The sequence below is a fragment of the Solea solea genome, chromosome 4 (assembly GCF_958295425.1).
Source record: "Solea solea chromosome 4, fSolSol10.1, whole genome shotgun sequence".
Taxonomy (NCBI): domain Eukaryota; kingdom Metazoa; phylum Chordata; class Actinopteri; order Pleuronectiformes; family Soleidae; genus Solea; species Solea solea.
The window spans coordinates 11,965,266-11,977,690 of record NC_081137.1 but is presented as its reverse complement, the minus strand read 5'-3'; the positions used below and the strand labels follow the sequence as shown (position 1 = coordinate 11,977,690).

Here is a 12,425-nt window from a genome sequence, read left to right as displayed (position 1 = left end):
GGCGTGATCTGCCAGCAGGTGCTCAGGCTTTGTCAAATGCACTGATGCAAAAGGCAGTCTTCGAATAAAGGAACTCCGAGATAACTGACAGGAGTGGTAGCAGCACCTGCCGAACCATCTACAGTGGCTCTTCCTGACGGGGGCCCTGTGGCCGACATGTGTGCTCATCATCTTCTGTCAGCAGCAACCCGAAGCTTTGCCTGAACAAAATCTGCAAAAGGAGACATTGAAACGTGCCCGAAACTTCAACACGGGTCTCTCGCTCAGTTGTCAACCTTGCATAGACAATTTGACTCGACGATTAACCCCCTTGTCTCCACGGCAGTATGACGATAGATCATGTATTAGCTGCACAACCAGAATTTGCAAACACACAGACAAACAGTCATTTATGCAACCAATGTCCGAACTTACAAACATTTGTCAACGTGTTTGAAGAGTGACTCTATATTGTGATGAATGTGGCTGCGCTGCCTACATAAACTAATCTCCTTTTTGGGATACTGAAAGTATTCCTATAACACACTCATTTATCTGCTGCTGAGATCTCCCGAGCAGCCTTATTCTGAACACATCTTCATAAAGGCATTGAGGATTATTAATTATCCCAGCGTCAGCCGCAACAATGCACTTTAAATCGCCTGTATGCACAACAAACGGGGTATAATTTGGGTTTATTCCAGAAGCCATTGAAATGTGAGCCGTGACTGTTGATAAATGCACCTACCTTTAACCTTTCCATCGCTGAACAGACATAATGAATGTGGCGTTTACTTTCATTTTGAGGTTTTTTTTTATTCCAGGAATAGCAGACGTCTATGTATGTGGATCATTTGCGTCGTTCCGTGTCTGTCTGCAGACCCTCTTAGCCTCAAATTGGCCTCATAAAGCAGTTGTGAATAGGAATTCAGATTTATGAAGAAGATTTATGGAGTGTTCTTGTTTTACGGTGTGTCGCAGTTTCGAAACCGGCATCCCCTCAGCTTCCCGTAACACCTTCGGTGTTGACTTTACCGTGGCAGTCAGTGGGTGGATTGGTCAGCGCTCCCTGTGGTTTCCAGGTGGTTTCAAGGAAAACCTGTGAGTCACGTGACAGTGAGAACAACTCTCCAGGGTAGACGAAAAAAAAAAAAATGTATTTACGCTTTGATATAAACATTGTCTATGTGGGTTGGAAAATGTGGGAACGATAAGAGGTTGTTTAGAGTGTTTTTTTGTGTGAAAATGGTGAAGGAGGACAGGAAGTGAGAGAGGGATGGTCATCTGTTCTCATCTTGTGTAGAGTTTCTGCCACATCTGCATGCTAAAGATGAGAAGATGAGTTTTGATTTGTCTTCTGCTTTGATTGTGGTTTTTGCCGTTTACTTTTTTGTTCTCATCCTGTTTTTTTCTCCCTGTGTTTTTTGTTCACTCAACTTCTGCGCCCGTCTCCTCCATTTGTCTAATTATCATCGCCTGTGTTCCACTGGCCTCACTTAGCTGGTCCCACCGCCACTCCCTGCAGCCACAGTGCTTGCTTGCCACTCCTTGATTGTTTTCACCTGTCTTCTGTTGTCCCCTCAGTACATATTCTCCTCTCATCTCTCTGTTTTTGGTTTTGCTTTTGCTTTTCCCCTCATGTTTATGAATTTTCTAGAATTTTGTTATTTTTTGCTCTTCTGTCACATTAGGCTTGCATTTGGGCAACACATGGCAACACGTGGGAATTTAGGTGTTCCGAGTCAAAGCTCTTGCTCTGTGTATTAATTATTATTAATAATATTTAAATCAAGGTGATAATTAATATGATCATCCTTATTTAACCAGGGAAGCCTCACTGACATCTACAATCTATTTTAGACAAGCAGCAGCACATTTAACAGGGTTACAGACACATTAAGAGACGCGTGACATAATATTCGTTAAACATTCATCTAAAAGAAGAATCAAATATAAAAATATCAAGACGTACTTTATGAAATTTAAAACACGGTATTCCGTTAAAACACCTGCAGCCTGACTTTCAAGTTATTCAGAGTTAATTTTACCAATGATTTTTGATGCCCTCTTAATAATCCATCATCATTTCTTGTGTTTTTTTGTTTTTTTTTATCATCTGTGTCGCTGCACCATTCTGTGATAGAGGATGTGATGATGGACCGGGTAAAACACAGTGAGGTGTTGATGTCTGACCCGGACTTTGTTGAGTTTCTCGAGGACGTGTAGTCATTGACGGTCTTTTGCAATTATGAGCTCAGTGGGTGATTCTCGAAAGCACCTCTTGGAGAAGGTTCAAGTTTTCCTTTTTACTTTTTAAAGTTTCCGTTTATTGCACAAGAACGTTTTTTAAGATGCTCTCGGAAGTCGCTGAGGGAACCAATAAAACTGGGGGACATTTCTGTGAACTTATTCATATTCGCCACTTAAAATCTAAATCATAAAGACAATTCAATCAGTGCCATTCTTTTTATGTTCAGAGTAAATGATAACATTTTTTATTTCAAGCAGCAAAGAGACGCTCGCACACTGTCTGAAATAACAAGGAAACCTTTCACTTTACTGCTGCAGTGTTTTGGCACTAGACCTTTATCAGGCAACAATAAAAAAAAGACATCTTAAATAGTGTGTGAGCCACCATCAGTGAAACACAGATTTTTGAATAACAAATCATGAATATCATTAAATAGAACATGTTTGTCATTGATTTATTCAAATGTATTTAAATTTAAATGTATTAATTTAAAATATTTCTGATGAATATATTGATGACTTTTTTTCACTTTACCTTTTGCAGTCATGAATTTAGAAAGTTGTAATGTGTCGGGTTTATGGCAGAACGTCCATGATGTTACTTGAGAAACGCAGAGTGTTTGTTTTCCATTTCAGGTTATTGCTCATACGCAGAAAGAGTCAGTGTTGGTAATCATGCAATCACGCATTTTCATTTTGTTATGTTTGGAAATAAACTTCTTCAACAAGGGTTGTCAGAGCAGTCAGGTGCCATCATGGGCCGTGGTCTAAATATAAATATATACCAGTTAGCTGGAGAAAACCGCCGGCGTTGTATCTAAATGGTTAAGTGTGGCTTTATCTCACGACTCACTTTCAGTAAAGGGGAAGTGACAAAGCGGTCAAGCCTCCACATTCTAATTTTGCTTGTGAGATGTGAAAGTGCATGTCTAAGGTTCGTATTCCATGACAAGAAACAAGGGAATTGTGTGTGTGTGTGTGTGTGTGTGTGTGTGTCGACAACATGTTAGTTTTGCCTAAAAATGCACCTCTGGATGAAAAAATAAAAAGGTGTGTGCGTGTGTGTTTGGGGGGAGGAAGCGATGTTGCGTGTTTTTTCTTTGGTAGCTTTTGCTTACTGTGAGAAAGCGCTGTGAGCGCTTGAATAACAAGACTTGACATGTCACAGCTAAAGAAATACAAAACCCTGGCTTCCTGTTGTTTTGCCTCCATGGATGACAACAACAGAATGCATTCACACAATTATTGCACTCATAACCAGCAGCAGACACTAATGCCGGCTCATTTCTTCTTTTCCCTTATGTTTCTTGGAACGTTTTCTTGAGTCCTGTATGAGCAGTTTGCGAGGACCCTAAATTTAATATCGCTCATACACTCCAAAGACGATAGTGACTGCTTTCCCCCCCGTTATTCCCTCCGTGAGCTGTGGGTTTCTCATATTTGTCCGCCATCGATCATAGCAGTGTGGCGTGCACACACTGGGCTGCAGCCGGTGGGGGAGAGGCTGCAATCAAACAGAGAGGAGCAGTGTGAAATCTCAGGAAGAGGCAGCTTCCCCCATGCCCGTGGGCAGGGGATCAGAAGATGAGGATGCCTGCCTCAAACACTCAGCACCTCCCATTGGCACCCTGATGCAAGCTGCATGCAAACCCACTCCTCACATGGATCTGCAAGCCGGGGGTTAAGCTCTGTGTGTGCCGCCACTCTGAGGGCACAGTGCATGGTATGCTGCAGCAATGGAGGAGCTTCTTTAAAGCTTCACTGATGTGGCAGTGAAGGTGGAAATTACAGTTTTGTTTTTGTTTTTTTACATATTCATTTTTAAAGCGGCAGTGTGTATGTTTTCGTGTCGGGGTCATAATCGCCTCTGTTTCGTCTTTATGAGCAGAAACAATGTCATATTATTTGTTCTTTATCTGAAAAAAAAGCAAAACTATCAAACCGGACTTGGTGCTTTGCTCATGGGTTACCTCAGCTGTTGTTGGGTGACCTATCTCTGGATTTGAACCGGCAAACTTCCTGTTTCAAGCCCAATTCCTTTCCTCTTGACCGTGGGCCACCGAGTTTGAAGCCTGTCAAGACAACTGTGATGCGATGAACAGCCAAACATTTATAGATAGATTAGATACTTAAACAAAGATATGGATTGGTATAATATTAAAATGATATGTTAATATTTAGCAAATATATATATGTATATATATATATATATATATATATATATATATATATATATATATATATATATATATATATATATATATATATATATGTATATATATGTATATATATATATATGTGTGTGAATGTGAATGGAAAAACTGTAGCTTCAAGCAGCTTTAAGTGGTCATCACTGGAAAAACATTGTATAAATCCGGACCAGTTACAATTTATGTTGATACTGAAGAGAGGTAGTGTATATTGCAAAATAGAAAGTGGTGTTGAATTATGGTCCAGTCCTAATTGCTGCCTAGAAACTCTGGACCTTTATTGCAAGTGGATGGGACTGACCCAGTGTATATAAGGGAAACACTGTGGGTGCAATATTTCCTCAAGACTGGAGGTGAAGAATTGTGCTGTGCAGGGAGGAGGAGGAGGAGGAGGAGGAGGAGGAAATGTCATTGAGTCATTGCTTTTCAAAACCAAATCACAGGCTCTCTAAATCCAGTCAACCTGTTCCAGCCACTGGCATAATAGTGCTGTGGTTTGCCCATTTGTTCTCCATTGTCCATCTTAGCTCTCCATCCATGACATGCCAGACTATAAAGTCCAAAGTTTTGAGTTTTTTTTTTTTTCAGACTGAGCAGATTTATTTCAGGTCCAGGTCCAACAGAAAACAGGTTTGAGTGGGTGTGAAAATTCCAATTTTTCCAACGCGCCTTCGGCTCTTGCTTCACATCACGCTTGACTCATTTCCTCCGTCGCATGTCCATCAAATATTCAAAGAGTGATTGTTGCAGTGAAGTGTAATGTGCTGAGCGCACGGTACAGCATTCTCCCACACTGTATGTGGGTTCCACAGATGGCTAATGGTGACAGCCAGAGGCAGATACCAAAGTATAATTATCAGTATTGACTGTTCAATATTCCAGATTTGAGCGTGACGGAGAGTTCCGTGCTTGCGAGAGTACAAACCTGTTGACATTCTGTCATTGCATGCTGTTATAACTATTTATTCTTATTATTACATGTTAAAAAGCTAAAAATGATGTGCACTAAAGAACAATAATGACAGCATGCCATGACAATTACTCCAACATGACACGTTGCCGTTGGTTTAAAGTAGATAAAATTCCAATGGCACTTAATTAAAATAAAACCACACAGATTTTAGATGAATCATTAACAGACAAGGTAATGGCCTACTAAAATAGCTGGCATTAGAAATTCTATGTTCTCGCTCAATGACGTGCAATATGTGCTTTGGCACTGTTGGAAGAAAAATGGCAGACATTGGCAAGCCAGTCGCTGTATTTAGCTGTCATCGCTGATTTTCTGGCCCTTGATGATTATGAACATGGTTCCGAATGTGCTGTAATTCCTGTCACAGTTGCGGTATCATTATACGTTAAATGACTTCTTTTAGTTGGCATTGCATTGAATTTGCCCTATTTATATTTTCTAAAAACACGGACGACCTTAAGGAAATTACCAACCTCACTGTCAGTGGTGTGTGGACGTGTCAGTTTAACATGGTAAATTAGAACAGGATAAAAAAAAAAGAATGGTTAAAGAAAATGTGCATTTATGCGTGTGAGCAGGCTCGCACAGAATAAATGACTAAAAAAAGTCATACCTGCTACTATCAGCTCTCCTTGGGTGTCTCTATCTCAGGATGTTGCTTCCCCTGTCGCTTGTCCTTCCCTTTCCTCCATAAACCCAGTTGATACTACCCTTATCACTGAGTTGGTCACCAAGGCTAAGGCCTCCACATGCTCCCTTGACCCTATGCCCATGGCTTTGGGAAAAGCCTGCTTTCCCTCTGTCTGCTGTCACATTTGGGACATGGTTAATGCATCTCTCCAACTTGGTACTGTACCCATCAGCTTGAAAACTGCCTCTGTTACCCCCATCCTGAAAAAGGCAGGTGTGGACCCCGCTGAGCTCAATAACTATCGGCCAATCTCCAACGTCCTGTTTCTCAGCAAGATCCTCGAAAGAGTAATTGCTGCCCATGTCCCCCAATGATCTCTGTAAAACGTTCCAATCTGCCGACGGGACCCATCATAGAACCAAAACTGCCCTGGTCAAGCTCACTAATGATCTTATGATGGCTGCTGACTCTGGTTGCATCTTGCCAGATCTTACCGCAACTTCCCACATTCTTCTGAAGCCCTTGTTCTACTACATTTCTGAGAGGAAACAGTTTGTCACCATTCATGGTTCATACTCACAAGGTTCCGTCCTTGGCTCTCTCTTCTCCATATAGAGTACATGCTCCCACCTGGCCAGATTATCCGCCACCATGGTTTAAATTCCCGCTGCTATGCTGACGATTACCCAACTCTATGTCAGCACATCTCAATCCACTCAGCTCCCTCCAAAATCTCTTATCAACTGTTTGCGATCTCAGAAATATCCCCGCACTCCGACCGTCACTCCCTGCTTCTGTCGCTGAAACCCTCATCCATGCATTCACAACATCATGCCTGGACGGATGCAACGCTGTTCTTTATGGGGTCCCCGAGAAAATGCTGGGTAGGCTCCAACATGTTCAGAACTCTGCTGCCAGGATTCTCGCTCGGACCAAACCTCGGGCAACACATCACCCCATGCACAGGCTCCACATTTAGTTCCGGATCATCTTCAAGCTTCTCCTCCATTGCTGCTGCAAGTCTCTCTCAACCTCCTTCATGTGCACCATCTCCCCTGGAACCTGTAGGTCTGCTGACCTCTGCCTCGTCGCCATCCCCTACACCAACCCTCTGGAACTCACTCCCTCTGGCACCAACTTTGGAGTCTTTTAAATCTAAGCAACACTTGTTCCTACAGGTTTTTGCTACCTGATTGTTTTTCTTGTGTCTTTTTTCTACTTACAGTTCCTTGTGTTATTACTTATTGTTGTTCGTTGGCTACTTCCTTTTCCGTTGCACTTATTTGCGTTTACCCTCTGGAAAAGATGTAGTCACCTGCCCCTTCCAAGAGGCGTGGCCGCAGCAGACGCAGATCAAAATACCTCTGTATGCAATTGGATAGACCTACAACCAATCAGACCAATAATCAGGATGACATATGCAGAGCGATGAAAAACATGTCAACAAACGTGCTTGTTATAGTGTCCTATGAGCGATGGCTATCTAGTTATATAACGACTTTGGCCTGGGGGATGATGCTTCAAACGGAAGCAACAACCAAATCGAAAGACAGCTGCTCTTCGGTGGTCACCATGTTGGATGTTGTGGAAATTGTGTAGTCGTTTCTTGCCAGACATGTCTGCAGAGTGAAAACAAATTGCTGGCAGATTTGGCTGGTACCTTTTCACGTTAAGCATGAAAACATTTGGGCGATATTCCATTTATTTATTTATTTTTTAATTTTTTTAAAAAACCTTTTAAACTATAACATAATGTAGTGTACCATCTTGCGGTTAACATTTGGCAACTGCAAGGGACAAAGACAGGTCGGGTATCGTGGATGTGTGAAAGGAAATGTTTACCATCTGTTTCATCCATTAACGGGTGATCAGCAATTTGATTTGTTGTTATGCTTTAATGTGGAGGGTATTGTGAGGAAATGAGCTGAAAAACATAATCCTTGTGCTTTTTGTGTATATCTGTGGATTGACGTGTAACTGTCGATTTATGCCCTGCGTGTTTTCACCGCAAACGCCATGGCGTGCACTCACGCAATGCTAATTTTTTGATTTTTTTCATTCATTAAGAAGGAAACTTTGCACATTTGTGACATGCAAAGCATTTCAGAAACCATGTAGAAGTACAACATTTTTATTTTTTTTTTGCCCCCCAAAGACACCGAGTTTCAGTTGTGTTGCCACATGCCGAATTTTAAACATGGCAGCTCGGCGTGGCGTAAAAAACCTCCTGGAAACTGTGGAGAGGTTTTTAATCAAGTGTGAAATCCTTTTGGGGGAGATTCCTACGCGACGGTGCTTGTGCTCAGGAGCTGCACTCCTCAACCCTCTTCCCATGATCATTCTGAGTAGCAAGACTCCATTTCACTTCAGCGATGCATGCACACAACGCTCTTAGCTGGAATGAGACAATTAAACTTCAGTCATCGTGCATCAGGAGGTGTGCGTACACACGGTTAACCCGCCGTTTCTTCAAGCACTAAATTCAGTGTCTTATTCCCTAATCAGGCATAAAAATGTAGTTCATTCATTGGCCTGGTAAACAGAGAGAAGATTTTGCCACTTAGGCATAATGAAATAATTAAGCATGAATAAGGCAGAACATTGCTTAGTTGTGAAGTAAATGTATTAAATAGCCTAAACATCGAGCTATTTAAGGATTACAGGCACAATGAGATTAACTGCAACAATACATCAAGCAATGCATTCTTCTTGTTCAATTATTATTATTTCCGATAAACAATGGAACAATTATGTGTAGATTATCCATGAAAAATCATCATTTTACACATAAATAAGGAAAATGAAGTGACATTCCATTCATTTATTATTCATCAGTTTGAAATCTTAAGTCACGCCCGGTTGACGCACAAGCTGTCTCACTTTGGTTTTTGATAGACGAGTGCCTTCGTGGGCCAGATGCAGTGCTTTTTTTCTTTCTTTTTTTTTCTCCTACAGCCTCAGAGGTCTGACATTTTGTGGGATAATTATCTCGCCAGTGGTCATGAGTACAATACTGATGGTACGCCTCACAGGCTTACTGTCAGGCTGGCATTTCTCTATTAGCCGTGAACTCTCACCGCCACCTCTGTGGTACGTCATCTCTTGCGGTTACATCATTTTCGTGCGGCCGCATCTTTCTCCTTCTTACACACACACACACACACGCGCAGACTGTCGGATTGGTGCGCCAATGATGGACGTGTTCTTTCATCACGGCATTCATCACAGGAATCAAAACTTTACACAGAGGGCACATCTCACATCTCTGTCGTCTGTTCCTCCCTTCACAGACATCGATTTGGCTGTCCCGCGCTCAGACTGAAGGGATAACAAAGATAAACGCCGCGGTATTTCCATTTAATCAAGGCTGTATGTTAAGCATGTCAACAGGTGGGGCTGCTTAACAAGCCTGTTGTTTACCAGCTGCACCATTTCTGGTAAACAAATATGCATATTTAGTTTTTACTAGTTACAGCAAAGTTATTTTGGAGTGTTCACAGCTTGTAAATCACAAATGAGGTCACTGGGTCATGGACCCATTTATTTAATTAGAAACAGCTGAATTTAAAAAAAAAAGGATGATAATCAAGGGCAGGGAACTCATTTCAGCACTGTCAATCAATAACTCATTCAGCGGCGTTTTTTTTTTTTTTGCCCAAAGGGACCGAGACATTCTCTGTGTATGCACGAGTGTGAATGTACTCGTGTGTTGTATTTTGTCTCTTTTCCTCATAGTGTTGACGTATATTTGCAGCAGCAGTTGCTACTTACAAATCACACAAACTGGAAATCAATATGTTTGCCACGGAAAGCATTAACAATACAGTGATATACTTTATTAGAAACACATCAGACAAAGTGCTTTTGGATTTTTCTAAATGGCACAGACGCAGCATGCTATCTCCTGTATGTATCACGGACTGCACACACACACACACACACACAGGAGCAGTCATTACATAGTGCATAGCAACAGCTACATAGCAACTGCTGCTGACTGCTTAGCAACAGCTGCAAAGACTTCGAGGTGTGTGTGTGTGTTGGGGGGGGGGACTGGTGTTGGTATTTCATGGAGTGTTTTAGATGACTCCATTTCTGTTTTTCAAAATGCCTTTTTTTACGAATATTGCTCAGATCTTGTTCTTGATGAGACCCCCTCTCTGATGGTGTTTGTCTCCGTCTCTCCTCTGCACACGCAGATATCCGCTCCCTCCCTGATGTGGCGATGACTGGAAACTGTACGCCGGAGTGCAGCGAACTGGGCCACTCAGACGCTTGCTGGATGCCGGGACATCCCTCCCCCGTACGCAAGACCAGGAATCCGCCCAAACTCTCCACCTTTGTGCCTTACCAGGAGAGAGGTAGCCTGGGTCGCCTGGCGAATGGGAGCGCCAGGCTGGGTGGCGAGGAGCACCGGTCGCGCCTTCCGCCCTCCCGCAGTGCCTATTCCAGTGGTGGTCACGACGCCAGTCAGGACTGCCCCTTAGAGGAGGTGGCCCTCAGCGCGGCCTCCGAGTTCCCGCCCACCTCCCCGCCTGCCCACACTCCTAAAAGAGAAATCTACCTGTGAGATTTATCATCTCTAATCAGTGCACAAATGAGGAAAGATTACACCCACTTTGGAAGGAAAAAAAACAACAACAGGCTGTTCACACACTAAAGCCAATGCCCATTTTGTAGGTAACAGTAGGCTGTGACTTCATTCACTTCCTGGCATGGACACTTGCTTTTGTCATTTCCTCATTAAATTATTAATTTATTTGCATATTTATTAAGACTTCCACAAAGTTAATAAATCACTCACTCACTCACCCACTCACTCACTCACTCACTCACTCACTCACTCATTTATTTATACAAGAATCCTGAAGGATACAATTCAAAATGGTTTAGTAGGAAACACAGATGGTAACTGCTACTTTAGTAGTAAGTGATTATTGTTGTAGTTAGCCAAGTCCCATTCTGTGAAGTGATCGTTTTAAAAATTTGAAAGTTGTGCTCAGTGCTCTTGTGCCATTATTAGATATAATTTTTAATAGAAAGCCAGTCGGGCCATATCAAAAGGCAAGACTTTTGACTAACAATCAACTGAAATGGTCTTATCTTAATGTACAGTGCTGTAAATACATTTGAATGGTGTGTTCTACATATATTTTTGTCCTGCAAAAAGTGAAAGACAAAAAAAAAATGGAATTGCCTCAGAGGTTTTTTGAATATTTAAGCTTTTCTTTGCTGCTGCTGTTTAAACTTGATTGAAAACATCTCCAGGAGTAGAGCTTGATATTGTGGAAGGCGTCTCTCTCTCTCTCTCTCTCTCTCTCCCCCTCTCTCTCTCTCTCTCACACACACACACACGCGCGCACACACACCTCGGAAACCTAATCATAGTAGAATGGCCTTTACCTCTGCTCCCCGTAGAGCTCTGACACTGGTGGAGAAAGCTGTGTGGAAACATTTAAACTGACAGTGTCTTTCCACTGACTCTCAGCACTGTGACCTATCGCTCCATCATATAAACGGTTGAGTTGGCCACGGAAGCCCTAGAGTCACGTTGACCGAATGCAGACTTACTCACGCAGGATGCATTCAGATCAGTGTTTCTTATACTGTATATATAAAAAAAAAAAACAACAACCTGTGACTCACCCTTTCGGTTAAAATCACATCAGAATGTCACTTCAGTGCGCTTATACCTATTGTGACATCGCAGGGTGAGTCTAACTAGGAAGTAATATTGAATAGCCACCAGGGGGCAGATCTGCTGGTTCCAAAAAGAACTCTACTATTTGAACGGATGTCTTCATCTATCTATCCTCTATGTAAGGACTTTAGTGGATCCAGCGGTCGCATGTGTCGTTTACGTGAAAGGGGCACTTGAGCGATGAGAGCCGCTGGAGAGACGGAGCACTTTCGAAAGTGAATATCCTAGCTGCTAATGATGAGTGCGCTGCATTCAGAGGCACAGTCTTTTTGTTTTTAAAGTATCACTTCTCGCGCCACGTGTATATGTGCGTCTTCTGGAGTGAAACCGGGGACTCACAGAAAATGTGAGTCTCTGTGCATTTTTACCCAATGAGCACGTATGGTTTCAAGTAATGTGCTCTCAGAAACGCAACGCTAATAATAATAATAATAATAAAAAGAAATGTTTGTTTTAGTATCACTAATTATCATCTGCTGAAGCAGACAATTATTGAATCCAATCAGATTTGCAGGGCAGGAGTGGGGCATGATCTTTTCTTGTATTGGGAAAAACGTCCTTAATAAGTTATTAGGTAGTTTCCTCCTCTGGCTGCTGAAGAGAGAATGAAAATGCGGGCACAGGCTTTCCTTACATTTAGAAAGTTTCTTTCAGGCTAATCTGACGAATATGGATGAAGGA

The 12,425-nt window shown here is 42.2% G+C and overlaps 1 protein-coding gene across 1 annotated transcript in view; it reads left to right on the top strand.

The window, feature by feature from the left end:
* Positions 1–12,188, top strand: part of pcdh1a (protocadherin 1a) — a 114,287-nt gene extending 102,099 nt beyond the window's left edge. The window contains exon 5 of the mRNA XM_058627718.1: positions 10,243–12,188. Within this exon, the coding sequence (XP_058483701.1) occupies positions 10,243–10,613 (371 nt within the window). The 3' untranslated portion in view covers positions 10,614–12,188. The remainder of the gene's footprint in view (positions 1–10,242) is intronic.
* Positions 12,189–12,425: the final 237 nt, after the last annotated feature.